Genomic DNA, 26,974 nt, shown 5'->3' on the forward strand with positions numbered 1-26,974 from the left:
TACGTTGCTGGGCCTCATAGGCTTCATCCAATTTTGTGTACTTGTGAGCTCGTGCCATGAGTTCAGCTAAGGTTAGGGGAGGGTCTATGCTTAAACTCTCAAACAGTTTGCTCTACTTGTAATTCTTTGACATAGCACTAATGGCCAGCTCATCATTCAAGTTCTCCACTTGCATCGCCATTCTTTGAAATTTGAGTACATATTGCCTTAGGGTCTCTCCTTCCTCTCTTTTTAAATCTATCAGGTCAGAGTATTTTTCTGGATGGTACACATGTGATGAAACGAGCTCAAAATATTATGGCCAATTGGGAGAAGGAATGAACGGATCCTATTTTGAGCATTTGATACCAGTTTTGAGCTGCTCCTTTCACGGTAGTTGGGAAGACCTTACACATCAGATCCTCTGAATTGTTTTGAAGATACATCACAGTTCGAATCGCTAGGTGGCTTCGAGGATCGATAGATCTGTCATATGATTAGAAAGTAGGAAGCTTGAATTTTGGTGGAAAAGCTACAACCAAAATATTAGCTGATAATGGCGAGTCTTGTCGGAGACCATAACCCCCTATTTCTCCTATCTCTCTACACTCCCGAACCAGTTCCTTAATAATATTCCAAAGATTAGCACCGTCCAAAATTGACTGGGTGTGACTTAGCTCTTAGCTGCTGGGGCTAGTCGCACTAGTGTCCACCTCCGATTCCACCTCATGGTATTGATCAAGTACTGAATGACTTCGGTATTTAAGTGAAGTTGGAAGGGAGGGGGGGCTAAGTTCTTGGTAGGGAAGGTTTACCGACCTGATGGATGGTATTAGCTCGCAGCTAGGTTGAGGTTTTTTCAAGAGGCGTTTTAGCACAGTGGTGAACTACGAGTAAGCCTGAGCTAGAGCAGCTGCTACCTGCGGATTATGTAAATTTAATATTATATTTGATATATATATATATATATATATATATATATATATATATATAAAAGAATGATTTGAAAAGTGATTTTATAATTATAATTAAATTATTATTATTATTTTGTTATAAAATTATACATCAATATACTTTTTAATTTTAAAAATAATTTATTAATAAAAAATATTCATTTTTTTATTGTTAAAGTGAAATTATAGTATAGAATTGTGAGCTGATATATTATTTTAATATTTGATAAATTTTGCTTAATTATAAATAAATAATTACAAAATAAAAGAAAACATCATGTTTAAAAGTCGAAAAAATGTTTGAACCGAGTTTATCCGATCCAACCATGACACCCCAGTTTGATATGGATTCAGGTAAAAAAAAAAAAGGTATTAGATGAAACAGTAACCTAAATAGCACTTGTAATAAATGAGCATAAAAATGAAGCTTTTTACAAATATGGTGTTTGAAAAAAAAAATTGCAGAAAATAGTGACCCCAAAAGTATTTACGAATACAGTATTTTATTGACATTTCAAAAGCATTTGTTACACTTTAAAGGTAACAAATGCATTATTACAGTTTGAATGTAACAAGTGCATTATTATATTATGACAATAACAAAAGCAACAAGTTCGTTTTCTTTAATGTTGTCCAACAGCTTTATCACACAAATATTCTTTCTCCCTCACTTCTTGTTAAATGTTACACTATAAATATAACAATGTTAGAATATATTTTATGCCTCTTGCTTTTTTGAGATCCTTATGTGAAGAATGAGATTCCTATGTGCAAATTCATATGTGCTAGGTGTAAAATAAATCGTAACTTGAGACGTATAAGAGCACTGTCCTAAAAGGATTATCTCGCAATCAAAGAGATAAAACAATACGAAACCCTTCCCAGGATTTAACAGGTTCTTCTGAATTAATTTTTCAGGTAAACAGGAATAGGTTCTTTTGAATTAATTTTTTAGATAAACAGGTTCTTCCCAAGATAATACTACCCTGTAAAGGATATTGGAAAATATTTTCAAAAATGAAAAAACTGTTCCATCAAAACTCACCAACGTTCATATCAAAACATAAAGTCAAGCCAATGTTGCACAAATCAAGCGAAAATCAAGTGAATATGATATGAAGGCTAAAATCAAAGATAAGACGATATTTTGAGAAAATATTAAGTAATGAAAAATATCTTGAATTGGGCCTCACGATCCATGCTTGGAGGGGGGAGGGGGAAATCCACTGGCTAGCACTAGAATTGGAATCTTTGGTTCAATCTTGTGCGCGTGAGCCCAACCCTTACTACACCTTTTACTAGCACAATGACAAACACTTATTAATAAACTACTTTAAAGGCTCCTACATAAGTGATATGGGATCTTTTGAAATACACTACAGTTAACTTATAACACTAGGTGCAATTGTTACACTATAAGTGTAAAAACCTATAAACTATTGCTAGTGTAACAAGCTATAAAGATAAAACACAAATTGTATCATCGTATAGGTTTTATTACATAATTTAAACTATGCATGTGAACAAAAAAGGAGAAATGAGCGATTTGATGTATTAAATTATGTAAGATATGGTATTATTATTGGGAAGAAAAATATTATTGTGTAAGAGGTGGTATTATTAAAGAGAAGAAAGATGTCTAATGTGATTGTGGGAAGAATCTTTGCTATATTTATCCCGTGAATGTTTGAAAGTGAAAATGCTTATATATTTCTTACTTATAGTCTTTACTTCTCCTTCATTTCTCTTTCTTCCTTTATAATTTAACTATCCTCAGTAAAGAAAAGCTATCCATCATAAACTAGTTCATATTGCTCAATAAGTTGAAATATTTGTGACATTTGGTAAGGGTTAAATTTTTATTTATTAAGAGATTTCTCTAAACGGTTCTTCATGCCTTTTAACTTTGACTTTTTAAATTATTACACTTATAGTGCAATAATGTGTCCTTCAATATGTTCCCTAACTTGTGTGCAATAATGTTTTTAATGTGTTCTCTAACTTGTCACATCTGTGTCTGACATTTTTACACTATAAGTATAACTTAAAATAAAGACAGAACATAAAGAATATTTGTCCGGTGAAGCTGTTGGCCAACATAAAAATAAAATTTATTACTTTTGTTCATAGTGCAACAAGGGATAGTGTAACACTTGCTTTCGAGATGTCAACAAAACACCATATCCGTAAATAGTATTTGGAAAACACTATTTCCGTAATTAGTTTTTTTCCTAAATACCATTTTTGTAAATAACCCATAACAACATTTCCTCGAAATTGCTCTACACTTTTTATCCGCTCCAGCGCAAAATCCACTTTTAAGTTTAAACTCGTGATATTCCTAAATTAACAGCCAATCCATGGAATACTTTCCCAGGACTAGAGTGATCGACTGAGGGCATAAACGTAAAGACACGACAATTTTGAAACCAGAATGCCAAAAGAAAAAAGAGGCGGGCTCCCTCTCTTCCTCTCACTGTCTCACATCCTGATCCCTGTGTCTGAAAAGTGAAAACTTGAGACAGTTTCTCTCTCTAAAGATCATCTGAAAGGGAAGACGCGAATTCGCCTAGAGGTATTTAACATCGATTTCATTTCAATTGCTGTAATGTATGCGTGTGGCTTCGTCGAACTTTTACTATTGAATTCAAAACCCCAACGAAAGTATTTTAGGTTTGAAGAATGAAGAATTAAGCTTCTTCGATTCTTCTATCAATTCAAAAGAAATTGCTCTTCTTTTAGAAATTCAATCCACTCGTCTGTAGAGAAAGAAGAAAACGATTATGAAATGCTGAATTTTTCTTTAATTTTAGGTAAAACAATAATAAATCACTATAATGAGATCAGCTGCAAAATACAAGACCGACCAGCAAGGAAGCAAAATGGTAGCTGCCACTGTCAAGGTTATTTTTGCACAAACTATGATTATTTCTGCATTTATTGATTCATTTTTTTTCCTTTCTTTCTTCATTCTATTTTTTGCTGAACTCGTGGTTTCTTGTAAATTTTTAGAGAAAAGCTCAAATGGGCACCAATCGGGTTTCTGAAGGTGCCAACTGTCTCAACACTGACTAGGGTTTTATTCCTTTTATTTGAACTTATAATTTTAGATTCTTGAATGCTCGCTTCGCCTTTTCTTTTAAAATTTACTTTTGATGCAGTTGGTAGGAATTTTAAAGTTTATTCAGATAATGAAAAGGTTAAGCTTGATGCCACTAGCATGTAAGTGTAACTTGTGTTGTTTTCTTTTATTATGAGCTGTGGATTAGTAACTTATCTTTTTTTTTTTTTTTTTTTTTTTTTTTTTTTTTTTTTGCGGTAGATCTATTAGAGAGAGCCTGATAGTTTTGATTTTTTCTAATGTTATTATTGGATGATATTTTATAAAAGGTTATTGGGGCCACTTAACAAAGGTGCTCATGTGGCTACTGCAAGTGATTCTAAGGTAATTATGCTTTCATTCTTTTGTTGACGCTTTGTAGTATTTGGCAAGAATGTAAATAAGTTCTTTAAACTTGCAGCTCTTTTTAAGAACTCGATCTTATAGTTATCTGAATTTTAATGTGAAGGGGCTTTCAAAGTTTGCAGAGAAGAGCAAAGACAAGTCTGTTAGATCTTGTATGCTTTTAGTTTAAGCTTCAAATTTTTGGTGTAGACAATTGAGTTGTAATTCTTTCAGACCATAGTTGTTCGCTTATATTTGTCCTTTTCAGCAAATCAAGATCTCAATGTTAGAAGAAAAGCACTGGCTGATGTAACTAATGCCCAAAGCAGCAGCTTCTCAAGTAATGTTATGTTTGATGGCTCCAAACCAATGTGAGTGTCTCTATATGAAGTATATGAGATGAGTACTTATACACGCTGTTTTGGATGTGTATTGTTCACGAGATGATAGGATGTTTATGCTCTTGCACGGGTCACAGTTTCCAAGATTGCTATTATTTAGGTTTTTGAGATTGAAAAGCATTATCAGCTTTAGAATATTTGACGATTATTGTTAAACTTTTTGAACAAGATTAATTTATGAAATACAAACTAAGCGCATTTGGATATGCATGTTTGCTAGCAAAAACCCCTTTCTTGTTCTCTTGCTTTTGAGTTTTGAGGAAAATAATTAAGAGATGTTTTGTTATATTTTACAGTGTATTATCAAAACTGGTAAGCTACATATGAAGTGGATGGAGCCATATCTGTTCCTTCTCTTTTTCTTGTCTTTACTTTGGAAAAAATAATTTCATCTATGCATTATGTGTTTGAGCAACATTTTCCTTTTCCAAGTTAAGATGGCATATAAATTATGTATAGATGGCTAAGGTTGAGAATTTTTTCATATTTCATTTTCTTTCAATTTTTCTCTTATGTATAATGCTGGTTAATGTTGACAGTCCTCTTTGTTTATCATCTATCCTTCTAGGATTCCAGTGGGTTCAGAATCTAGGGCTGTGAAATTTTCCTCGAGAAAATGTACAATTTCAATGGTATGGAAAACCAATGAGTCGTATAAATGGTTTATTTATTTTAATTTATTTTTAACTTATTTTAATTTATTTTTAACTGTATTTTATTCTTCTTTTGGATGTTCCATTTCATTGATTATACTGTCATTGTCTGTCGTTATCAGTTGGTAAAGTAGCAATGCTGAAAAGTCCTGTTGGTTAATCCTTTTCTTTGAAGCTGCCTATTGTGAAAAAGTATATAGTCAAATTAGCAACATGATTTACATCGAACTTCTATACCCAATAATGCTTTCCTTAAGCTTCAACTAAGAACTTATTTCGCCTTCTTGTTCTCATTTTCTTTCTTCCAATTTTAAAAAAGTTGACTATGATGCAATTACGGTGTTTATACTTATGAGTTCGCATAAAAATGGTTCTTTTTTACTCTGATTGTTGATTATCTGCATCATGTGAGCTGAATAGTGAAAAATTGCTGTAATGGCTAGTAAATCTCATGGTTACATATTTAAGAAGTGCTGATAGTTATTTTTTTTCCTTCCTGTTTTCAACTTAGGGAAGAAAGAATACAAGTCAAAGATTCAGTGACATTCGTGCTACAAGGAAAGGTGACTTGCCATAGATGTTCTGTAGGAAGTTTTTAATTACGCTTATGCATTGCCTTCAGTTCTAACTGCTTCTGGACAATAGGTGTTAAAAATTTAAGTGGCCCCTCAGATCATAAGATGACCAACATGAAGAATCCTGGCCATGCAGCTGCTGTTGATAACCAAAGGTATTTGTAGTTTTGTTTGTTATTGATATTGAAATATTTGCACTCTGGAATAGGGCTGAAATCTTCTTGTACTGATGACACTTGTTGCAACTATCTTGTGCAGCAAGATGTTTACTGAACTTCTTTGTGAAAAGTTTCTAACTGATATTCTTTTACCTGTCAGGAGTTCAAGGAATTCACTTGTGTCGACAAGGTTTGTGAATCTGTACTTGATTTTAATTTTGCACTACAATGCTGAAACATTGCTGCTTGATGCGAGTTTTTGTTATCCATTTCTACTTGAAGGAAGTCTAGATCAATGTTAGTGGCAGCGAATCGAGGAGATACAAGTAATATAAAGGTTGTTATTATCTCATTATCTACATCATTTTTTTATTCTCTAGAAAAAAGTATTTTCTTTTCTTTTATTTCTTTCTTCCTCTTTTTTTTTTCTTTTTTTTTTTTTTGGTTTTTGTTTTTTATTTTTTATTTTTTTGCATAACTACTATATAATGGATTGCAAATATTGTGTATAACTTCTTGATTTCTCATTTTGGGTTTTTCTGATTATTAGCATCTTTTATTTTTCTATCTTTATTTTGCATGTAGAACAATGATGAAGGTTCAGAGAAATCTAAGAGAAATAGTGGGCTCTCCGGTATGATGCAGTGATCTATCTTTCTATAGTGCATTACCTGGCAGTTAACTGAAGGAGATGTGTGTATTTTTCCTTTTACATTTGTTTTCTATCTTTTTTTGGCTTCAGGTAAGGTTAAAGTGAGTAAGGACGTAGTGCCACAAGTAAGCATTCGTAGAAGTTATCTACGGAGGAACAGAGTGAGTGATGGCTTCTTGACAAGGTGAGGAACAGTGATTTGTGAAATGTTAGATGTAATTTATTATCTTGCAGTTGCAGATATTGCAACTTGTTCCATGGCTTGTATTCACACGCACAAAATTGCAGCAATATTTCTTGACATTTAGTTTATTTTAATGTTTGTTGTGTTTCTATAGATTAAACCTAATAGCCTACTTAAAAATCAAAGCATAGTATCACAAACACAGTTACTTATACAAAGACTCATGCTTTATCCTCTGTGAACAGTTTATATGTCATTAAAATTTTCTTTGCCTTTTGTACATCATATGTCATTGTATGACATCTTAAGATAACAAGCCATAGCATAACATCATAAAGACAATTATGTAAAAATTACCATTGGCCATACTTTATCTTTAAACTGTAAGCAATTTATTAGTTCTACTTTGTTGAATCCGAAATTAAGATGATTTCTCGGTTTTTACAAGTTGTGATTGTACAATAATGAGAATAATTAGCTTGCATATTTAGGACTGGGGCTCCTAGTGATCAAACAGACGTGAAAACTAATGGTTGGTCCAGAAAATTTATCAAGGTATGTGGCATTTCTTATTTCCCTTCTCTGCTCTTGTTTCTTTTCAACCAGTTCTAATTCATGTTTGCTACATTAGCATAATAGCAACGTTGTTTGTTGTTATTCGTCATTGGTTTCATTGAAAGCAATTTATTGCTGGTCCCTTGATGTCTTTAAACTTTTCAATACATAGTGTGAATTGGAATGTATTTCACTCAATCATCATATTGTAGAAGGAACATTCTCAGGATTAATTGTAGTGGAAATCTTAAATTGTTATGGAACAATTCAAATAAAAAAAGTAACATTGGTTTCTCTGTTGTCCAATTCTATGATAATGCAGTAACGAGTACTCAAACAATGAATTCTTGTTACCAAGCGCCTTGAGATTAGGAATGTTTAGCAAAGCATATTAGACTTCTTGGTGCTAATATTGGAGGAAATCTTTGGTATTTATCAATACATACTGTTGAGAATCTTGGCCCTAGGAGTAAATTAATCAAATTAAATTCAATCATGTATTTAATATTAGGCTTATAATGAGTTGGGTTTACCTTTAACACAAAATGGCTTAAGCCATTTTGGTTGGTTCACCCTTTGCATTATATGCCCTTTTAGTTAGTTGTATTTATCCAATGTGGAATTACCCACATACTCCAACACTTCGCCCTCAAGTGGGACTACCCAATTGACAAGCGTACGATGGCCCAACACAAGTCCATCAGGGTATGACCCAACATGGAACTTCCCTCATGCAGGTTCGGGAATCAGGCTCTGATACCATGTTGAGAATTGGGGCCCTAAGAGCAAATTAATCAAATCAAATTCAATTATGTATTTAATATTGGGCTTATAATGAGCTTGGTTTACCTTTAACACAAAATGGCCTAAACCATTTTGGTTGGTTCACCTTTCGCATTATATGCTCTTTTAGTTAGTTGTGTTTATCCGATGTGGGGTTACCCACATACTCCAACACATACAATTGTTGATAATCTATGGTTGATACTTGATGGGCGTGAGGCATAACATAACCATTGGTATTGGGTAGAATTGGTTTATGAACTTGGGGCCACTTTGAGACTAATTTTTAAGCTAAGTAATATGTAACCAAACCTTAATTCATTTGTTTCAATTTATTTGCAATATCTTGAGATAGCCCCTTTTCATGGTTTGATGAGTGTTTTTGTAATGTCTTTCAAATTATACTATATTGTATAATATTGACTTTGATTCTTGGTATTGGGTGGTGTAGAGGACCATTAGTTTTACATCCAAAGTAGTGTAGTTAAAGCTATACACAGGTAATTCCTAGTTAAGTCTTTAGCAAAAGCTTAACTATAAATAATGTTCTTAGCTGTAAATGCATATTGTATTGATACTTACGTACTATATTCATAAATCTTACCTTTCTTTGTTGTATCTTGTGTGCTTCAACATTTAGCTTAGTGTGCTTTGGGGGTTTGGGAATGTTAGAGCGATCAATATAAGGAGGGTAAGTGTCAACTCAAGTAATAACCTATGTAAGTAAGAAAGGGACACGGTGGAGAGATTGTGCATCGGAGGAAGAATACACAAGGCAAGTGGATTCGTGTGCATGCTGGCAGGTTGACGACGTTGGACCTCAAGGCAATCTAAGGATCAATGCCGTCTTGTAAAGTGTAGGTGAATGATGTGCGAGTGTATGCGAGCAACTTATGTAATAAAGGGTGATTAATGGGATAGGTGGGGGTGAATAGTGTGAATGGAAGAAACGTGATGATGTGACGTCTCTTGAATGTTAGAGAGAGAAGGAATGAGAATTAGAGAGACAGAGGTGTTGTGAAGTTCTAGGTTCCATCCTTATGTTAGGATCCTAGTTGCAAGAAAAGGTGTGGGACTTCTCTTGGATCCCACATTGGAAGCATGGGATTTCAATGTGGGGTTTATATGAATTTGGGCTCTCCAATCTCAATGGCTAGCTTTTGAGGTATGATTCTCTCAAGATCATGACAATTGTTATTAGAACCAACCACTGCTTCTCCTAATTGCAATCAAGGGGTGTGGGTGGAGGCGTTGGAATTGTAGTGTTCGCTCAGGGCTTGGTGATGATGCCGGTGTTTGCTTGGGGCTAGGAAAAAACCTAGCACACATCCACCCTAGAATAAAGCCAACCTGATGTGGGTGCTAGAACAAACCAAACCTGATGTGGGCGCTGAGACTGCGGAGCATGGTGGGATGTCAGGGCTACAGTTGCAAGACAAGGTATGAGACTTGTCTTGGATCCCACATTGGAAGCACTAGATTTCAATGTGGGGTTTATATGAGCTTGGGTTCTCCAACCTCAACGGCTGGCTTTTTAGGTATGGTTCTCTTGAGGTCGTAGCACCTTACTAAAGGGAAATTGTTGAGGTACTTATATGGAAGCCTAGTGGCATGGGAATCATCAAGCTTGAGGGGTTGAATGAGTCAGCCTTGTTATGAGGAAGGGTTTTGGGCTCATTTTGGCATTTTTATGTTGGGTTGGATTTCATTGGTCTATTAGCCAGGTTAAGGATTTGGATAGATTTCCTCTCCCTTAACAGGTCATATTTTAAGCCACCAAGCCAAATATCTCTTGAGTGTCACGCTGAAACCAATAATTAGTTATAACCTTTGTCATTGCCTCTAGCTTGCAATTGATCCTTGTTAAATTACATTAGCAAGCAACATGAAGTTAATAATAATGAAAACATAACAATACTAATTGATAGTGATTTTTTGCAAGTATACGAAATCGTAGCAAGTAATATAAAGTAAGTAGAGTATTGTCTCTTCAGGAATTGTATATCAAGTACCAAAATTTTGTTAACCTATTATTATTTAAACGGCAATAAGAGAGATTTATTGTAAGAAAAGTAAATTCTAAGAAAGAAAACAGAAATAAATCAAGCAACAATATTCAGATGAAAAGAAATCAAGGATTTTAAAACTATTAGGGATTTTGATTTCACTTAACTCTATCCAATTTATTTTATTAGTTTGTTAATCAATTTTAATTGTTCAAGTAGGGGAAACAACCCTAAAATCACTAACAAGCTCTCTCGATATATTGTTAGCTATTCTAACCCGATCTAATTACCTATCTTCCAATAGTGCAATCAAATATGAATTAAATCATTAAGTTTTGTGGTTTGTTTTGTGAATTCATAACCTAAGGTCATTAACTTATGAAAACCCCCCATGAGTCAAACCATATAGCTTCCGCATCAAGTTATTATTCTCATGTAATTTATTACCCTATTCATATCAAAAATCCTTCTCCCGATAATGATTAATGAAATAAATCAATCCAGGGGAGAAACTCTGCTTGGAAGCATTAAGTGCAATAATAAATTATACTTTGAACAAAAAAAAACAAATCTAATATTATAAATTGGAAAAGAATTCAAGCTACATCAAATCCCTAGTATGAGGATTTAGTTCGACATAGTAATTAAATAAAACTCAATAATACTTGAATAAAACTTCATAATCAATATGAATAATGAAAAGTAAAATAAGATTAAGAGTTTAGAATTAAAAATTAGACAACAGATACGTGGATGGCTTTCTTGAATCTTGGCGCGAATCTTGACATGAATCTTGAATGGTTGAAATCTATGAGAGAGAGAGAACTATGTAGAAAAAAATAGAACAAGAGATGATTCTACACTGAATGGCTCCTCTCTTTATATAGGCCTCTTGGAAGAAAATGCGACTCCGTTTAGGAAATAGAATCCTTATTAAGTACGAAATCTTTTTGGAGATCACAAACTGTTTAGGCTTAGATTTCTTCTCAATCAAGACTCTTCCATATTCCTAAATAGGTTTAGATTTTGATTTGCACATCAGGAAAATATCTGAGGTGGGTCCATGTAAGTTATAGAGACTTGGCTGGCGTTTTTAATTCAAGACAGCATTAAATTCGTAGCACGGGAGTGCTCCATAACACGGCTTGGGCGTGCCAGAGTCTGAGTCTACGAGTGATTCAGCACGGGCCGTGCTCTGCAACACGTCGAGAGAAGTATTTGTGGCACGGGCATGCTAGATAGCACGGCTGGGGCATGCTAGGCTCTGACTTTCCAGAATAAAATGCATCACGGGCGTGCTTAAGCAAGCACGCCCTAATGTCCTTTCAGGCACGAGCGTGCTAGATAGCACGGGCTGGCTGTGCTAGAGTCTGAGTCTCCACTTGATTTTCCTTAAGTTTAGCACGGGCGTGCTAATGTGCACGGGCTAGGCGTGCCAGAACCTGAGTGTTTAGCTTTATAATGCTCTTTTCTGTGCCAAAACCCTGCAAATTTCTTTAAGATAAAGTGGATTATGATTCGAGGAAGTTTTGAACAAAAATATAAATAAAACGAAGTGAAAATTAGTTAAAGTTGTTGATAGAAAAATATTGTAGTTGTATTTCTTATATTTGATTCATCAATAGGGACACATATATATACACATACAAGATACTATAAACCTATTTAGAATCTAACTCCTAATAGAGTTCTATTTACAACTCCTAATAGAGTTCTATTTACAACTAATCCTTAACACTCCCCCTCAAGTTGGAGCATAGATATTAATCATGCCTAACTTGTTACAAAGATAGTCAACCCGGGGTCCGTTTAAAGCTTTTGTAAAGATATCCCCTAACTGTTCACTTGTTTTAACATGTCCTGTAGAGATAACACCTTGTTGTATCTTTTCACGAATGAAATGACAATCAATCTCGATATGTTTTGTTCGTTCATGGAATACTGGATTTGATGCAATGTGAAGAGCAGCTTGATTATCACACCATAACTTTGCAGGCAAGGATGACTTGAAGCCAATTTCCTCTAACAACTGACGAATCCAAATTAATTCACAAGCAGATTGTGCCATAGCTCGATATTCTGATTCAGCACTCGATCGTGAGACTACATTTTGTTTCTTGCTCCTCCATGATATCAAGTTTCCACCTACAAAGACACAATATCCTGAAGTTGATCTTCTATCAACCTTCGAACCTGCCCAATCCGCATCTGAAAAACATTCAATGTTCAAATGCCTATGATTACTGTAAAGCAGGCCACGACCTGGATTACCTTTCAAATAGCACAAAATCTGTCCTAAAGCTTCCCAATGGATAACAGTAGGAGAAGACATAAACTGGCTCAAGACGCTCACAGAGTAAGCAATATCTGGACGTGTTACGGTAAGATAATTCAATTTGCCCACTAACCTTCTATACATCTCAGGATCATCAAATAGCTCACCACCAATTGAAAGTTGCATATTTGGAGTCATTGGAGCACTGCATGGCTTGGCACCCAACTTTCCAGTTTCCTTCAGTAAGTCAAGGACATACTTCCTTTGAGATAAGAAGATGCCTCTCTTACACCTAGATACTTCAATACCCAAAAAATACTTCAACAGTCCTAAGTCTTTTGTCTGGAACTGGGTCTGGAGAAATGATTTGAGTGATGTAATGCCGGCTGAATCACTCCCTGTAATAACAATGTCATCAACATAAACCACAAGTAGAATCAAACCAGTCTTAGTACTTCTGAAAAATACAGAATGATCAGAAGTACTCTTCTGCATGCCAAATTGATGTACCACATTGCAAAATCTACCAAACCAAGCTCGAGGACTCTGTTTTAGGCCATAAAGAGATTTTCGAAGTTTACACACTTTACCCGACTCCCCCTGAGCAACAAAGCCTGGTGGTTGCTCCATGTAAACTTCCTCCTGAAGATCCCCATGAAGAAAGGCATTTTTAACGTCCAGCTGATGTAAAGGCCAGTCAAAAGTAGCTGCTAATGAAATAAATAAACGAACAGAAGACAATTTGGCAACAGGAGAAAAAGTATCAGAATAATCAAGGCCATAGATCTGAGAATAGCCCTTTGCAACTAATCGAGCCTTGAGACGAGCAACAGTCCCATCAGGATTCACTTTAACGGTGAAAACCCACTTACAACCAATAGCTTTCTTACCTGCCGGGAGAGGCACAAGATCCCAAGTACCATTAGTATCTAAGGCAGCCATCTCCTCTTTCATTGCTGCACACCAACCAGGATGAGACAAAGCTTGGACAACAGTTTTAGGAATAGAGACAGAGTCTAAGTTACTTACAAAACAACGAGATGAAGAAGAAAGATGATCATAACTAACAAAAGAGGAAATAGGGTAGGTACACTGGCGTTTACCTTTTCGAAGAGCAATGGGAAGGTCAAGGTCTGACTGGGGAGTGGATGGCACAGGCTCAGGTTGAGTGGAGAGAACCGGATCTTCTGTTGAAACGGCAGGTGGAGGAAGTGAGTCAAGAGTCCCTAGTCTCCTGGAATAAACCTGTTCAAAACGAGGGCGTGTAGATGCTGGTGCAGGAGTGGGCATAGGAGCAGCAGACACTGGAGTAGGAGCAGGAGCAAGGTCAGGAATACGAGCAGGAGCAGGAGATTTATGAACTTGCTGGATAGCATAGACTAAAAGGTCATCATCCTCCCCCTCACTCTTATGTATAGAAGAAGGAAAAAATGGAGTATTCTCAAAAAATGTGACATCTGCAGAAATAAGATAACGGTCAAGATCGGGAGAGAAACAACGATACCCTTTTTGATGCCGAGAATACCCAAGGAAAACACAACGAAGGGACTTTGGATCTAATTTGGAAACCTGTGGACGAACATCACGAACAAAACAAGTACAACCAAAAATACGAGGTTCAATGGGGAATAAAAGTTTAGAAGGAAACAAGACATTATAAGGAATTGCACCATTAAGCACAGAAGAAGGCATGCGATTAATCAAAAAACATGCAGTAGAGACAGCATCAGCCCAAAAATGTTTAGGGACCTTCATTTGGAATAAAAGTGCCCTAGCAACCTCAAGAAGATGTCGATTCTTTCTTTCTGCAACCCCATTTTGAGAAGGAGTATCAACACAAGACGTTTGATGGAGAATACCATTTTGTGAATGAAAGGCTCTGATACCATGTTGATAGAAAAATATTGTAGTTGTATTTCTTATATTTGATTCATCAATAGGGACACATATATATACACATACAAGATACTATAAACCTATTTAGAATCTAACTCCTAATAGAGTTCTATTTACAACTAATCCTTAACAAAAGTGATTAAAATTACTAAAATTTCAAATAAAAACTATATTAAAAATACTGTAAAAATAACACCTATCACTAATAATAATGATAAACATTTATCCTCATGATATTTTGAAGTATCTACACTTAGCTAAAATACTTGGTTCGTAGGAATGGCAGATAAAAAAAAAAAAAGAAAAAAGAAATGTTACTTTCTTAATTTTTTTGTTGCCATCTTTTCCACATTACATCATTACCTTACTACTAGATGACATTATGTTCTTTTCATTGTTAACTATTTACTCATTCACTATAATCCATGATCCAGCCTACACTAAAGACTGCAATCAGTGTTTCCAATGCTCATAGGACTTCAAAATCCAAGTGCACATCAGCTGTGAACAAATCCATATCCATAGCTGGGGTCTCATCTAGAAAAAAAGAGAAATCTGTGACATCTTCTCAGTCAAGCCAGATTCCTACAATTGTTTCCCATGAAGCCACTCAAGAACCTCCCTCTGACAGCAACAACAAGTCAACTACAAACAAATCAGATTGTGTTGTCTGGAGAAAATCTGATCGTAGGAAGTCTTATACATTTTCATTAATGGCAGGATCAAAGGTTTGGCCATCAGGGCATACTTCAATGCAGTAATGTTAGTATCTAACTTAATTATTGTATATTACTTGATTACTGCATTATTTTGCAGTTGTTAGCAGAGCAAAGTGAAGTTATTAAGGAGGAGAGACTGCCATGTATAGATGACAGTTGTAATCAACTGGAAGTTGCTGAATATGTTGATGAGATCTATCAGTTTTATTGGGTTTCAGAGGTGATTATTTATTTACTACCGCTAATTGCTCTCTACTTCTTTCTGATCATGTTTACTATATTGGCTAGATTAGTATTAAGAATCTCTCAGAACAGAACAATTTGCTGATTCCAAACTTTTGGAAGGGTATTGCCTCCCTCCCAACACATTCCTAAATTTTAAGGCTCATAGGTTCTGTTGATATTTTTGCAAATAATTCTAAGAAGTTTGATCCTATCATTTGAATTCTGCATGATAAGATTTTGATTATGGTCTTTATTATGGTTAGAAATGAAGAGGAGAACTAGTTTAATTTTACCTTTGTTCATACAGGGGAATTGGTGGTATTTGAGCTTTTTATATTTTTCTGAAATAAGTGAATATAGTAAATCAGAGTTTTATTGTATATAATTTCTTCTTCCTTACAACTAAGACAGATAGAAATGACAAAGGAAATAAGGGGAATGAAATAAAAAGGGTTAATGTATTTGGATTCTATAAAAACCATTAATTTTTCATAGTCAAGCAATGGTATAAAGAATTTATATAGTAATACGACATGTGAAAAAATTTACAGATTGTATAGATTTTTACTTTTCATTTGGTCCCTCCCTTGAGAGGTAAATGCCCAGCTCTGGCATTGATGTCCACATGCAGTATATTTCTACCATGCATCTTCTTGAGGATTAGTTAAACCACTTATTAGTGATTTGGATCCTATCTAATGCCTTGGATCTCAGAAACTCACTTGAATGGATTGTTCAGAGTTTTTGTTGTAAGGTGGATGAAGTGTGAATTTAATCTTCAACACGAGTAAGCATGCTGCACACACATTACATGTGAGAAATATTGCCATTAGTAAGTAAAATTGTAGGGACATGCAATTTCTTTCTTCAATGTGAATTTGCTTTGGGATTGGACTCATTAATTCTATTAGTTGGATTGATAAGAGATTTGATTGATTACCATGGCATCATATATTTCATCCTTTCCTAGTCAATGTTAGTTGGCAAATTTATTGAACGGGGTTAATATGTATGCTATAGCAAGTCTCCTGGAAGTGAATTATGTTTGCAGCTAGTAGACAAATTGTCTTTGACTGCAATCTAATGTCATTTGACTAGAGATCATGCTCATGCAAGCAGCGCAATGTTTTGTATTGTCCGTTGCATCAAAACAGAACATCAATGGTCATGGGCTCATGGCTGCTTCTAGCATAGTTTTTCTTTTAGAAAAAAAAAAAAAAGGTCCTGTTTCAAGCATTTTCATATGAATAATGACCAGTACTAGATGACTATGACAGGCTGTATCAGTAATTGTTTATATATGCAGAAATAGGACAACAGGCCTATTCGTACCATCCAAGATTGTAGTCTGATATGTAGTGAATGATTCTTGGAGATCTCCTGGAAAGTATGTTGGATGATGTAACTCTGGAATTAGCTGTCTGATTGTGCCATGACTTGCATCCCATGTTAGTTGTATACCAATCTTGATATATTTGTTAGGGTTAATGACTGCAAAAGCAATTCCAAAACCACTTTTAATGGTTGGGCCCAAAACCAACATTGACTATCACTTTTGGGTTGGTTCTGTGGTTATTACACTAGAACTTGTCCAGCTAAATTGGTCAAACTAGGTTGAACTGTGTTGATCAACTATCCATCCAGTCACTCAGAACCTTGTCATTCTCATGTTAGGTTTCCTATAGCTTTAATTTTTTTTTTCTTTTAAAAGAGAGGAATTGATTAATGCATCTTGTGCTCGAACTGAATGTTAGCATCTGATATTGAGCTATGGATCACTAAATATCGTTTATTCTTTTCAACAGACACTATTAGGTTTTTGGATGTCTAGTTTAGTTGGATGTTTATGTTATAATTTTTTTTTTAAAAGAAAATTTACATGAAGAAAATGATCCACAAAGTTGATCCCTATTAGTTTGAGATAAAGGCTTAGTTGAGTTTAGTATTAATTTTACAGAACATTTGCTTAGTAACTATAGAATCCACAAATAAATTGCTTGAAATATTATATGTTAGTGAATAAAAACCTTCCTATATTTCATTCCATATTTCCCCTCAACACCCCCTCCCTCTCTTGAATATTTCTTCTATTTATCTTTTAGAAAATATTTTATCAAGTGCGTATCACATACAATTTCATGCATTAATAATTAATTTATTGCATTATTTCTATGTTCTGAAAACATGTAGTATGTAGTACTTGCATATATTATATAGGCAGTGGTTTGATCTTAATTGGACATTTGAATCTTAACCTTCAGTATGATGACCAGATGATAAACTATGATAGATATTATACAAATAAACTCATTTTGTCGATGTATACCCTTTGTTCAAGAAGATAGTATGTGTTGTCTTTGATTTTCTTTCGAACAGTTTCTCCATTTTCTCTCAGTTTAGGTTTTGATGGCTGTAGGCATGCTAAGTATAGAACCGTTCAATTAGTATCTTTGTAGAATTTTGCTGCATGATGCCCATGATCGTAGTAATAATTTAAGAAAGTTCAGTTTTGTTATATTTTCTCATTTCTACGTTTATTAATCGATTAATACAGTTGGCTTTTGATGATTTTTTTTGTTATGTAAATATGCCTTGTAATTGCAGACACAGGACTTTTCTCTGGCAAATTATAAGTCAATTCAGACAGAAATTACTCCTCAAATGCGGGGTGTATTGGTTAACTGGCTAATAGAAGTATGAAAACATCTTTTTGAATTTAATTCAAACGCCATATCTTTCATTTCTCAATGTTTCGTATCACATATACCAAGATATTGCAGTTCTCATCTTTTGTGACAAGTTGTTTGCAATCTGTTTACAGGTACATTTGAAATTTGAACTAATGCAAGAAACACTTTATCTATTAGTCAAAGTGTTAGATCAATACCTATCTCAAGTCCAAATTAAGAAGAATGACATGCAGTTGGTTGGTCTTACAGCATTACTGTTGGCATCAAAATATGAGGACTACTGGCATCCTATGGTAAAAATTAATGCCAAATTGTCAAGTTCTCATTTTTTTTTTTTTGGTCAAATTTGATTTTTGTTGAAGTGAATTCTTACCTATTCTTTTTACATTTGCAATGCAGATCAAAGATTTACTGAGCATCTCGGCTGAATCATACACGAGAAAGCAAATGCTTGTCATGGTATCTATTAACTAAATGCTAAATGCTTTCTCTTAACAAGAGTTGAAATTTTACTAATAGCATTTTATTTATGAGACATCATAGAACTGGGGTTGAGGATTGTGTTTTTCCGTGTATATTTTATCTATTGGGTGGATGGGTGGTAACCTGGTAGGTGATTAGAGGAAATCTTTTCCTGTAAAGGTTCTGTTCATAGTAATATCTTTACATAGTGACCTATGTGAAAGCCATTTATTGAATAAACTTCCGTGCTATTCCTAAATTTCAACCACATGTTACAGTTGGCCTCTGTTGGCCTTAAAAGATTTTGGCTGTGTTTTTCCAGGAGAAGCATATTCTTAAGAAATTAAAGTTCCGTCTTAATACGCCCACTCCGTATGTCTTCATGTTAAGATTTCTCAAGGCTGCTCAATCAGATGTGGAGGTATGCAGTGTCTTTCAAAAGAAACTCTAAATTTGGTTATTTAGAAGAATAACGCTCATAAATGCCCCTCAAACGATACTAGTTCAGATATCTGAATTCAAACTGAATTTCTGTATCCCAGTAAAATGATGGTAAAATCAGATTCAGGTTGAACTTCGAAATTAGATAATTAATAATCTCAAAAGATAAAACCATCTATCTTTACTGGACCACATCCAATGGCAATTCTAAGTTTGCTAATACTCTCTGAATTCTTCACTGACAGCTTAAACATCTGGCATTCTACCTGATTGAGCTGTGCTTGGTGGAATATGAAGCTTTGAAGTTCAAGCCTTCTATGCTGTGTGCGGCAGCTATTTATGTTGCTAGATCTACCTTGCAAAAGGCTCCAGCTTGGACTTCTCTGCTTGCCAAACATGCACGCTATGAAGTCTCCCAAATCAGGTATTTTATTTAATTAAGGTTCATTTCCAGTAACAGCCTTTTATATATTTATTTTTGACCAAAGAGCTTGTGCATGCATCTTTCAAAAATTGAACAATAACATGTACATCTAGATTTCTTCTATCAGAGATAGGAAGTTTGAATGTTGCAAAACCTTCAAGCAAGAAACAAATTCAACACACTTGAATCTCCATTTTATTATGCATATAATGAACAAGATGGGACCACTACGTCATTTTCAATCCCTTGATTAGAAAGGAACCCATCCTCATGTTTGCCTCAATATGTAATCTTCATCTTACTTTTTTTACGCCTGCAGAAGTTATGGCTGAGATATGATTATGTCTCAAGGTCATCCTTTTTTTACTCCTATTCTGTGTAAAATATCAAGTATATAGTAGGTGTGATCAATGAAACTACTTCCTATGAGTTTGAATTACAAAACCTGCATTTGTTGTCTGTTCTGCGTTTGTAAGCTTTATGCTCTTACCTAGGAGTGGACATAATTCGTGTCAAACTGGAAAACCACGTCGAACCAACTGATTAGTCTTTTTCTTGAAACTATTTGGTTTGTTTCTTTTTTCTTTTAATAGAAAATACTGAATTTTTCAGTTCATCTTGATTTTTATCATAGAAGACCAAAGCCAAAAAATCCTAAAATTAAGTGAAACTGACAATTTAAACCAAACCAAATTGAATTGAATCGGTTTGATTTTGTTTGAATTTCCTGTATAAAAATTCAGTTTGTTTGGTTTATACCAGTTCAATTTGAACTGAACCAACTGAATGCCCACCCCTACTCTTACCATTTCACAACATGGTACTGTTTCTCATTTGCATCATCTATCCCAAAGAGACTTTGAGATTCTTCTCTCAAAAACTTGTCTCTCTTCCATCAAAGAACACTAAACTGGCTCTAAATCGTTGGCTTTATTTTGAACCTCAATGATTCAAAACTCCTCAATGATGGTAGCATTGAGCCTGACACAGAATGAAAGTGCAATAGAAAAGCTTGTCCGTGTCCCAAAAATCCTTAGTCCACAATGAAAATAGGTATGGAGTTGCACTAGAGAATAAAGAACTAAACTTTACTGAAATTGTTTCTTTCAGTAAGTACATAAAATGCCTGTTTGAAATGCAAGAAATCCCTAGTTAGATGCAATAAATTTATTGAAACATACATTCCAAAGTTACAAGGAATGGTTTAAAATAAGAAATTTAACTAGTATCCTTGAAATGAATCTCGCAAATATAATAAGGGAGAAAAGTTACCATGTCATCCATATTATGTTTCTTGGGAGTAGTGCGAACTTTATGACCGAGTACCTCTAAGAACTTTTAAGGGGTCGACTTCATTGCTAAAAAAGAATTGGAAGACACCATCATTATGTTCTCTAGCATGGACATTTAGTATCAAGGCCATACTTAAGCCATAACGGTTTGAATGGTGGTTTCTGTTGATTGGTTTGTCAGTCAATGTTCACCTTCCTCCATAAAGAGGGTTATCATAATCAGGCGTAGACTAGGAGAATAATAATTTTCCTAGTAAGCTGGAAGAAAATATCTTACTCAACCACCTTTTATGCGAATTATATATTATCTCTACTTCTTTTGATGATGAATATTGTCGTTTGACTTCACTGTTTTAGGGATTGCGCTGAAATGATATTAAGATTTCACAAAGCTGCTTCGATATCACATTTGAAAGTAACATATGGAAAGTACATGAAACCTGAATTCAGCAGTGTTGCTGCATTACAGCCCTTGGATAAGCTGCCATTTTGATATTTGTCAAAAAAATGAAAGAGGTAAATAATTTTTCTTACAAATTTCTCTGATAATTTTGGCGCATCGAAAGGAACGTCCTTAGTTTTTCTTTGTTACTTGATGTTTTGCAGGAACTAATATACTAGCTTTGGCTTGTGTGATCCTAATCCTTGATTTTTCTTAATGGTTGTTATATGTATAGTGATTGTTAATGGAAGCTGAGGAGTGGTGTTAACTTTTCATTTTCTTAACTCTGTTGAGAAGATGGAACTCAGCGGGTACTGAACCCATCCTTTATAGATATTGACACGTTATTCGGTGTGTGTGCTTGTGAATATCGAGTTCAATTGAAGTTTCGATAGAGTGTGGGAAAGCTTATTAATCACTAGTGTGAGAGGTTATACACAAATATTTCTCTTTGTTTTTACTAATTTGGATAAGAAGCTTATTAATCACAAGTGTAACTATTTAATCTTTTACTCAGAATTTAATTATAATTAAGATATAAATGATCTAAAAATTCTCAACATTTGCATGTCTTTTTCATTTTTTTTTTTGTAAAATATGGGCCAAAATATTAAAAAAAAAAAAATTCGAAATTCTACGCTGAATTTAACTTTCTTCTTTAAATACTTTGAATTTGAATTTTAGTTATAATAGCACTTTAAATTTATATTTTATCTATTTTATATATTAAAAATCATTTTTTGTGAACTTGCATTCTTTCTTTCATAGTCAGGAATGGATCAATTTAAAATACATCATTTCAAACACAAATTAATAAATGAGTACTGGTTTAGAGAGTATAATATTGACAATTGCAAAATAGATAAATTCAATTGTTAAATCAAATTATATGAAAGTCAAACATTGATTTATATTTAAAATTAGCAATAAACACTTGGAAATTTGCAAGATAAAGAAACAACTTCATAAGCAGAAAGTAGCAGAGGATCAAATATTTTGATATAAAAATAGACCAATCTATTAATACTAATTAACACTAATGCTAATCCAGTATCAATTGACTTTATAATACAATTGTTTAGCTAAAATGCACTTTAACAAATCTCCAATTTTTAAAAACCTCAATTTATGCAATCTCATCAACAACCCATTAAACCTCGAAATGAGTGGAGACAAGCTCTAGAAAAAGAAAGGAACGTTTTAAAACTTACCTCTCGAATGTCTTTGTAAAAAAGGTTTGACTTTACCAAAATACTTGGCTGCCTCTATAGTAGTCAAGAGGAAAACCATTTTTGGATGATTTAAAGATTTACCGACGCTAGAGAGGAACGAGAGGAAATCGGTTCTTATCTCGCTGTTTTTTTGGCTCGAAAGAAAAAGTAAAATTTTATAAAGAATTTTCTTCTCTTCATTTCCTAGAGGAAAGTTGGTTAAATGGCAAAATTGATGTAGGGTTATGGTTTGAGAGAATGAGAATATGATCTTTGCTTTATTTTTGTCAGACAATAATTGAAAATGTGATTGATAACGCAAGAGATGGAGCGATGCGATGGGGGTTGAGAGAAGTTTGAAACAATGTGTTTTGGGTTAAACTATTCCTTGGATTAACTTGACCACGAGAAAAATTTGTTGGTCTCGTGAAAATAATTTTTTCTTCATTAAATCGAATAAAATTTGAATTTGAGTATTATTATAATTAATGTTCAAATTTAGGGTACCTGGAGAAGAAACTTAAAATTAGGATAAAATTTAAAATTAGGGTAAAATTAAAACAACCCATAAAGTTGTGGATTTTTTCAATGGTTTGGCCTTTTAGTCATTCAAGATTAATTGTTAATAAATATAATTTCTCATTTTCTTACGATATTGATAAAGCAAAATGTTTTTCTCAAATCCAAAAAATAATTTGGAAGGCAAATTGAAATGTATTTATTATTTGTAAATAAAAAAATTTGTTCATTAAATTTAGTTATAACTATGATTTTATCACTATATTTTGCTTAATAAACAATGTTACCCTTACATTTTTAAAATACATAGTTTTATCCATATTTTTTTCCGTCTCCGTTATGCTGTTACATCATTTTGTTAATTTTTTATACTTTTTTGTCAAAAATTTATTAATTGTCCCAATAATTTCTCAAAATTAACTAATATGTATTCATTAACTATTTTATCTTTGTATTTTGCTAAACTTAAGTAATATGTCCTTTGTATTTAACGGAAAAAGTACAAAAAATTAACAGAATGGTATAACAGTGCAACAAAGGCAAAAGACAGAGATAACACTATGTATTTCTAAAAATATAACGGCAAAATCATGTATTTTGACAAAATACAAAGATGAAATAGTAGCTTTTCCTTAAATTATAAATTATAAAAATAGGGGTTTTCTTATTTAAATATTAATTTGAAGACTAAATTGTAGTAATTGATTCTTTCGGCATTTTTACATGCTATGTGGTTAGCATGTTTTGAGTATTGGAAAACTTTATTTTCCAAGTAAGACTGCAAGTTACTTCTGCTTATTATCTGCTGTTATTTTGGATGTGGAATTTCAAATTTATTATTAAAATATATTTTATTTTTTCATTCACTTGTAAAAAAAAATTTGTCTTTGTTTCAAAGTAAAAATTATAATAAATAAAAATAAAAATAAAAAATAAATAGAAATGATACTCATAAGAGGATAAGACTTGTCTACTATACTAGGTACTCGAGGTGTTTCCTTACATCAAGCCAACCCATAAAGTGCTTTTAAAATATTACTAGCCAAATACATAGTTTCATCCTTCAACTTTCTTATTTTGACTTAATAGTATTCTGTGTTATAGTCTAAAAGAAAGGATGGATCCAAAGTAGGCTGGTATATGTATATATACAGTAGATTAATATAACTGCTTAGAATTAAAAGATTATGCGAGATAGTGGAGAAAATCTCTCTACCATTTCACATCTGGTAACTGTTAATAATTTGATGTCTTGAGAGATTCTAGGAATATGGAGATTTACTAGGGATTTTAAGATATTAAAATATTTAATATTAACACACCTTAACTTTGATGTTTTGCAATTAAATGCACCTTTGCACTTTGAGAAAAGTACATGATATTCAATCTTGTTGACGTGTCAAAGACAATTGACTAGTGGAATGTTCATTGTGTTAATGGAACGCATTGGTTTATTGGTATTTTTCCCTCCATATGCATATACATTGAAAATATATTAGCTTTACTCTAAAATATTAACGAAATCTCACTTGAATAATTAGAGATAGAGGGTTTTTATAAAAGATGAAATCACAATTTATAAAGAAAGAATAGAGATGATGTGACCTTTTAATACTAAAGAAAGAAATAGTGGTGACACTTGAGAGACACTCCACTATTAAATAAAAATAAGAGAAGTTTTTCCCAAAATCTATTACTAAAAATATGAAAACTTTTGTATGCTAGTAAGGTTCTTTTTGTGATTTGGATTCCAAAAATGTTATGTTTGTCCTGTTTACAAAATTTACAAAATGTAATGGCAATGTCTATGTTTTTTTTTATTATTTGTGTAATGAGTTAGGGTTTTTTTACATCATTTGACATGGAAAGACATTTGGTCTTTTAAGAACGAATCATGATTTCATTATTGATAATATAGTAAGAAATGCAAAAGGTGGTTATTACAGATGAAACAAAAGTTTTTTTAGTAGGATAAAATTGATGCAGACTTGCTATATGAATGTAGTTTTATAAACAGTGGTAACACTCTTCAACTCTATATTGAGCATGATATTGATTTGCCAATATTAAATAAGGGCTTGGTAAATGATGGGTATCTTTGTGATACTAATAATGTTAGATGTGGTCAAGTATTTAATGCAAGTGTTGGGGTTGGTGAAAGAAAGGGAGTAAATGTTGATATCCTTAAAATTATATACTACTTCCATTCCATTATACTTGTCACATTTGAGAAAATAGTTTATTCCAAAATACTTGTCACATTTATAGTTTCAAGGAGTAATAAATATTTTTTTTCCATATTTATCCTTTATATAAAATCAATAATTATTGCTTTAATTTAATGATTTTCTTAAAGAATTAGTATTAAATTAAGGGTAATATAGTCAATTTATTCAATAATTTATTGTAACTTAGACAAATTTAATGGTTTTCTTAAGAGATGTGAGAACGAGTGGTTTTTCCCAAAAATTATTTGAAAAGAATCGAGTTGAACGAGCTTGATTGATTTTATTCATCAAAATAGTTTTCTTTTATTAAACCCGTTTAATCCTCGAAAAAAGATTGTCTTATTTTGGTAAGAGTTTTATTTTAGAGTCAGCACTCTTTTTTTAAGAAAAATTCTCGAATTAGTCGATTCTTTGGAATCGACTAACTCGATTTTAAACCAGAGACGGGTTCGTGAGTTAGATACAAAATGGGAAGGTGTTAGGCACCCATTTCGTTTGGTTAAACTGACCTCCTCGTTGTCCATTAATTTATAGCAATTAATAATGAGATTAACTTTTAATTGAGATGTAAAACAATTTTGATGCAATCTTTAGAAAACTATGTCATTCACACAAATTATTGTAAGCATAATAAACATAAAACATAAAAGCATACATAAAGAAGGAGGGAGGAGAAAAGAGTTATAAAACCATCCTAATTATACAATCTACCCTCATTCCTCCAAATTTTCCAAACCCAATTTAATGTTACAAACAAGCAGTAATAGGAATCCTTATGGACCCTTTACATTTTGCAATAATACAACATTAAAGCATAATAAGAGTAAAAGATCCATAATCAACACAAACACAAAATGGATATTATTTCTCAGAATCATAGAATCATACAACCCAACTAACAATCAATCATTCATTCACATAATGGAAATATGATGCATGTTCATAACAAAAATAAATGAATAAAAGAGTTAGCATAATAATGAGCATTAGGCATTGAAAGACATAAAATTAAAGAGTAGAATAATAAAGTGCTTGTAAATTAAACAACAGTAATTAAAGTGCAAGAATTTAAATGATTATATGAGATTTAAACTCATGACCTTGATGTTCATCTTTGAAAGGTGAACAAATACATCAATCATTGTTCTTAATCTTATTTTTGTTGTTTATTCAATCCATATGTGACTTAATACGCATCATGAACCGTTTAAAGTCAGAGCTTGGTCACTAGATCTCCGGATCGAGAATTTATTGGGTTTTTATATATTCAAAGCCTCTAAATTGAAAGGCCTTGTGCCACAATGCACTATGGCATGCGCTTCATGCTTATGGTGCACACCACGCGTAGTGCCTCGCTCCACTAGCCTGGGCTGTGCACCATAGAGGCACATAATCCTCTTAATCGTCGATCATAGGTTTTCCTCACAACCAGACCCAGAATAGGTATTTAAAACACCGAAAAATAAAAGAAAAAGTTGGAGAAATAGGTTTAAGGTTCTCAGAAACTACATTCTAGAGATTCCTTTGAAGATTAGACGGAAATGGACGAAGAAACCCGAGTCTTTGATCTTTGATCCAATAATCCAAGATTGAAGATTAAAAATGTGTTTTTTTGGATTCTTTACTGGATCTTTGGGGTTTTAATGATTGAATAAATAAAAATCTCAACTTAGAATCAAAGGGTAACACTTGTTGCCTTTAATCTTTTCCTTGAGTTTTGAAAGAGCAATAGTTTCCTCTCCAATCCAAAAAATCCTCCTTAGAGCTCACCCCCAATGTCTATTTATAGACATTTGAGGGTGGGTG

The 26,974-nt window shown here is 33.3% G+C and overlaps 1 protein-coding gene across 3 annotated transcripts; it reads left to right on the top strand.

Moving 5' to 3' along the window:
* The first annotated feature begins 3,303 nt into the window (after nucleotides 1-3,303).
* Nucleotides 3,304-21,701, top strand: CYCB3;1 (cyclin b3;1). Of its 3 annotated transcripts, none has more exons than XM_037640662.2 (24): nucleotides 3,304-3,507; nucleotides 3,746-3,835; nucleotides 3,945-3,981; nucleotides 4,094-4,154; nucleotides 4,323-4,377; nucleotides 4,454-4,550; nucleotides 4,646-4,748; nucleotides 5,347-5,410; nucleotides 5,943-5,994; nucleotides 6,077-6,161; nucleotides 6,325-6,354; nucleotides 6,456-6,501; nucleotides 6,750-6,798; nucleotides 6,907-7,000; nucleotides 7,492-7,555; nucleotides 14,950-15,243; nucleotides 15,332-15,454; nucleotides 18,064-18,153; nucleotides 18,281-18,442; nucleotides 18,549-18,608; nucleotides 18,934-19,032; nucleotides 19,298-19,476; nucleotides 21,126-21,284; nucleotides 21,375-21,701. In XM_037640662.2, the coding sequence occupies exons 2-23, from the start codon at nucleotides 3,770-3,772 to the stop codon at nucleotides 21,259-21,261; spliced, it is 2,046 nt and encodes a 681-aa protein (XP_037496590.1). In that variant the 5' UTR covers nucleotides 3,304-3,507; nucleotides 3,746-3,769; the 3' UTR covers nucleotides 21,262-21,284; nucleotides 21,375-21,701. The 3 variants fall into 3 exon arrangements, with proteins under 3 accessions (XP_037496590.1, XP_037496589.1, XP_012084322.1); XM_037640661.2 differs by having other exon boundaries at nucleotides 3,306-3,507; nucleotides 6,447-6,501; XM_012228932.4 differs by having other exon boundaries at nucleotides 3,308-3,507; nucleotides 4,502-4,550; nucleotides 6,447-6,501.
* Nucleotides 21,702-26,974: the final 5,273 nt, after the last annotated feature.

This window comes from Jatropha curcas, chromosome 10 (assembly GCF_041381405.1).
Source record: "Jatropha curcas cultivar XTBG-Jc1 chromosome 10, XTBG_Jcur_1.0, whole genome shotgun sequence".
NCBI classification, from domain to species: domain Eukaryota; kingdom Viridiplantae; phylum Streptophyta; class Magnoliopsida; order Malpighiales; family Euphorbiaceae; genus Jatropha; species Jatropha curcas.